This window comes from Carettochelys insculpta, chromosome 1 (genome assembly GCF_033958435.1).
Source record: "Carettochelys insculpta isolate YL-2023 chromosome 1, ASM3395843v1, whole genome shotgun sequence".
NCBI lineage: Eukaryota > Metazoa > Chordata > Testudines > Carettochelyidae > Carettochelys > Carettochelys insculpta.
In genome coordinates, this window is record NC_134137.1 from 379,954,311 (window position 1) to 379,958,603 (window position 4,293).

At 47.4% G+C, this 4,293-nt stretch overlaps 1 protein-coding gene across 4 annotated transcripts in view; it reads left to right on the plus strand.

The window, feature by feature from the left end:
- The window catches only part of DENND6B (DENN domain containing 6B), a 40,242-nt gene that overhangs the window by 27,314 nt on the left and 8,635 nt on the right, over positions 1–4,293 (plus strand). For 3 of the 4 annotated variants that reach the window (XR_012642470.1, XM_074976549.1, XM_074976570.1), the window contains 3 exons: positions 934–1,002; positions 3,314–3,378; positions 4,191–4,280. Coding sequence is in view for 3 of the 4 variants with exons in the window: in XM_074976549.1 (XP_074832650.1) it covers positions 934–1,002; positions 3,314–3,378; positions 4,191–4,280 (224 nt within the window). In the remaining variant the exon portion in view is untranslated. The remainder of the gene's footprint in view (positions 1–933; positions 1,003–3,313; positions 3,379–4,190; positions 4,281–4,293) is intronic. The other variant, XM_074976559.1, reaches the window with a different exon arrangement.

The window sequence follows — 4,293 nt, forward strand, 5'->3', positions numbered from 1 at the left end:
GGGGGATTGAACTGGGGCTCCGTGTGGGGGGGCTGGGGGGGTTTGAACCAGAGCCACACGCAGGGGATTTAAACCGGGGCAGGAGTATGGAAACGGGGCTGCATGTGAGGGGTTTAAACCAGGGCAGGGGGTGGAGGGTGAACCAGAGCCATGTGCAAGGAGTGGTGAGCCAGAGGTGGGGGTGGCAGGTGAGGCGTGTGCGGGTGGTGAGCTGGCAGGGGGTGTTGAACGGGGACCAGGGAGGTTGAGTTGGAGTAACGCCTGAGGGGTGGCGAGCTAGAGCCAGAGGCAGGGGTGAGGGGTGCGTAGGAGTTATGTGTGGGTGGTGAGCAGAGCTGGGGGGTGGCTGAGCCTGGGCTGTGCAGAGCCAGTGGGTTGAGCCAGGGCCGGGGGAGCCAGTTAAGCACAAGTGGAAATCGCGCTACAGGGTTTACAATAGGAATCGGGGTCAGACGCGTAAGAGCAGGGTCACGTACTCTTTGAGTTCATCTACTCTGAGACCTTTACTGCACTATATAATTTTTACAACAAAGATATTCATAATAAAAGTAGAAGTACTTTATGCTGTGTATTTGTAGGCTTTGTATTCTGAGTTGTCATAGAAGTCAGTATATCTGAAAATGTAGAAAAATATCCAAAATATATAATAAATATTAATTGGTATTCTGTTGTTTAATAGTGTGATTAATCACAATTTTTTAATCACAGTTCACTTTTTGAGTGACTCACTTGAGATAACTGCAGTTAATAAACAGCCCTGTTTTTTGCTCTCGTCACCTTGAACTGGTAGAGGTAGGTTTCAAAGCTCCCTGTAGCGTCATGTACCAGTGTTAACTCCCTATTCATATCTCAGTTTGTTTTGCAAGTTTGGCATGGATGGTCCAAAGAGTCCTCTTTATAATCTGGTACTAAACACTGTGTGTCTTTCCACAGGTGACTTACCCAAACAAGTCAAGGTGAAGAAACTAACCAAACTGAAAACTCTGGACACTAAGCCAGGTAATTCGTATTTAACTTCCACTTTGGTTTACTTGTGTATATCCTTCCTCTTTGCTGAGTTTGAAGGCTTTGCTGCAATGTGATTGGTGCAGGCATTGCTGTCTCCCTCAGCAATAGCAATGCCCAGGACCATGATTTCTGCCAGCTCCTTGGCTGCTGTGTAAGTAATTCTTTACAGTTACCTGAGTGTCCTTCCTGAGTTGTGCTCTCCTCAGCTCTCTAGTGTTATTACTGAGCCATCTAAAGGCTTCTGATACAGACAATGTGGAAGGCTCCACAATCTGGTTTTAGAACGCCTTCCTCCCCCCGTCCGAGGAAGGCTCTGGGTGAGGAAGGAGAATCATGGAGATGGTAAAAGCCTCATTAGAGATTTACCCCAGTTCTTATTGGAGAGTACTTGTGTAGCCTGATTTGTAGCTTTATAGCTCTGACAGGCTGAAAAAGGTGGAATCTAGAAGTGTTTTGTGGAGCTGTTCCCTCTTCAGGGGTCTGCGGCTGACCTGAGCCACCTGTCTGTTTCCTCCCTCCCCAGCGTATCTGCTCTTCTCTCTGGATTGCAGTGATGCAACTCAGGCTTAGCTTCTGCTTTCCTAAGATCACCCCATTGTGCCGGGCCATTGCAGCTCACATGGGTTAAGAGGGCCTTTGACCCCAGACAAAGGGTCTGTATCAGCCACAGTCAGACTTGGAGCCCAGGTCAACTGACTTGAGCTTGTGCAGCTTGTGCTGCTGGCCTAAAAATAGTAGTGTATACACTTGGGCTCAGAGACCTGCCCCTGCTGGGTTTCAGAGCCCAGGCTCCTGCCTAAGTGGGAACATCTGCACTCCTGCTTTTCACCCCCTAGCATGAGCCCGAGTCCATTGACTTGAGCTCAGAGGCTTGTGGCCCTGAGTCTTGGTTTGCCATGTAGACTTAGTCTGAGTCATCACACAGATTTTCATAAAGTCTGGGGCTCCAGGCCCTTTAGAGTGACTTAGCATTTCTAAGGAAAATTGGGAAGACACATGCGTAAAAATGTGCTGGGGAGAGAAGCATCAGAACGTATGCCTTGTGCAGAAGTTTCCTTTAATTGTGGCCTCTGGTTAAACCTGCTATGGGTGTTGGCTGGCTTGGCCTGCCTCAGGCCAGATGAGTCCTGAAGGCAGTAAAAAGGACCCATGTTTGTTTGCACCTAGCCAGCAGACGCTGCCTCATCCTTTCAGCCACAGACCTGAGACGTTTTGGTGATAAACTCAATATCTAACGCATTAACAAAGCCTGCCACTCTGAAAAATGCACAGCCTATCAGCTTAACAACTGGATCACGTGAATACATTGTGATGGCTCTCTGCCCTCTGGACCGACTCCTCACTGACAGTCCAGTTTGCAGCCTCTCTCCGGAACTGCCCGGAACTGTTTAAGGGGTTGGCTCCCCCACCATGACCTCCCATGACAGTTCTGTTCCATTGGAGAAATGAAACTGTTGGCCAATAGGTAGAGGCTTGTGAGGTAAGAGACAGAACTTTCAGAGCAGCTGGGCTAGACTTGGAGAATAAGTCCATTAACAGCTATTAGCCAAGGTGGTCAGGAATGCAACCCCATGTATCCCCAAACCTCCAACTGCCAGATGCTAGGTAATGGTGACAGGGGATGGATCATTCCCAATTGCTGTCTCTGTTCTATTCATTCTCTGAAGCACCTGACAGTAGCCACCATCAGAGACTGGGTACTGAGCTAGCTGACCCAGCATGGCCATTCTTATAAATTCAGTCCTGCAGGAAATGATGCCACAGGCCTTGCCATGCTCAGAACACACACAGAGATTTTCAGTATGTTCCTGTCACAGACACGTAACACACCCTTCATTCTCAGATATTAAACACGCTGATATAAATTAATCAGTCTGTTTAACCTGCAGGTTGTGAGGGGAGAGAAGTGTATATCACTTCCGTTGAGTGTTGGAGAGGCTGTCCAATATTGTGATGAGACTCATACGTTCTTAGTTAAGTGGACAGTGATATGGCATCATTGAACTATTCATCTCAAACTAGTCCTGAGCTAACCCGGCTGGTTGTGGGGTTTTTCTTTTGAATTTTTTTTTGGGGGGTCGGGGGCGCTTGAGATAGTTGGAAGGCCTCAAGTTAATCCTACTATAAATGCTCCTTGTGGCAGCGACGGTTCTCATTTTTAGGAAGCTTCTGTTGTTGGAGCTCTGTCTTGTAACTAGCCGCGGGTAAGATTGGAACATTCACCTGCCCTGCCCAGTGATGTGACGCTGAGAAACTAGCAGCATGATGTGATTTGGTTGTAAGCATTTCTGTGTTTTTAATTTAGGAGTCTACACCTCTTACAAGACCTTTCTGCACAAAGATAAAACCCTAATCAAGAGGTTGTTAAAGGTGAGCATTTCCTGTCTTTATTCCCCATCCTGTATATGGCTGCAGGGAAGCAGTGCTAAAGTCTGGATACAACCATGGAAGCCTTGAGAAGAAATAGTACTGGTTTTCTGCTTTGTCCTGAGCTCTTTGATTTCATGGATTGCAGTCATGATTTAGTCCAGGCTATCTGAGTGTGGGCTAAAATTATTGGTGACAAGTATCAGAGAGGTAGCCATGTTAGTCTGTAGTGTCAAGAAAAACAAGAAGTCCTGTGGCATCTTATAGACTGACAGATATTTTGGAGCATAAGCTTTTGTGGGCAAAGACCCGCTTCATCAGATGCATGAGCTCATGCATCTGATGAAGCGGGTCTTTGCCCACGAAAGCTTATGCTCCAAAATATCTGTTAGTCTATAAGGTGCCACAGGACTTCTTGTTTTTCTTAAAATTACTGGGACACTCTTCTCGTGGTGCTCAAAGAAGATTATTTCACTTGTTTGAGCTCAGTAGCCTCATGATATCTTACATGTTAGCATTGTTAGGAAGAAGGGAGAGGGATGGTCACATTAGGCAGATCTAAAAAAATGTAAATGATGTGAGTGCTATTTTAGTATGACCAGTGAGTGGAGCCTGCATTGTGGGCCAAGCTTGGGAGAGTACACCACATTATTCTTTTCCAGTCTGCCCTTGACTGGCTGTGGGCAGCTGCAGTGTTCAGCTGAAAATCTTGCCCACGCTTGCATGGCCTCAGCCCTTACCGGCTAAAGCTTCTGGCTGTAAATGGTATCTTTGTGCGCTCTCCCTCTTGCTGTAACTTCGCTCTGTCCCTGCAGGGGATTCAGAGGAAGCGCCCATCTGAAGTCCAAAGCGCCCTTCTGAGGCGCCACCTGCTGGAGCTCACCCAGAGTTTCATTATCCCCCTGGTGAGTAGCGCCA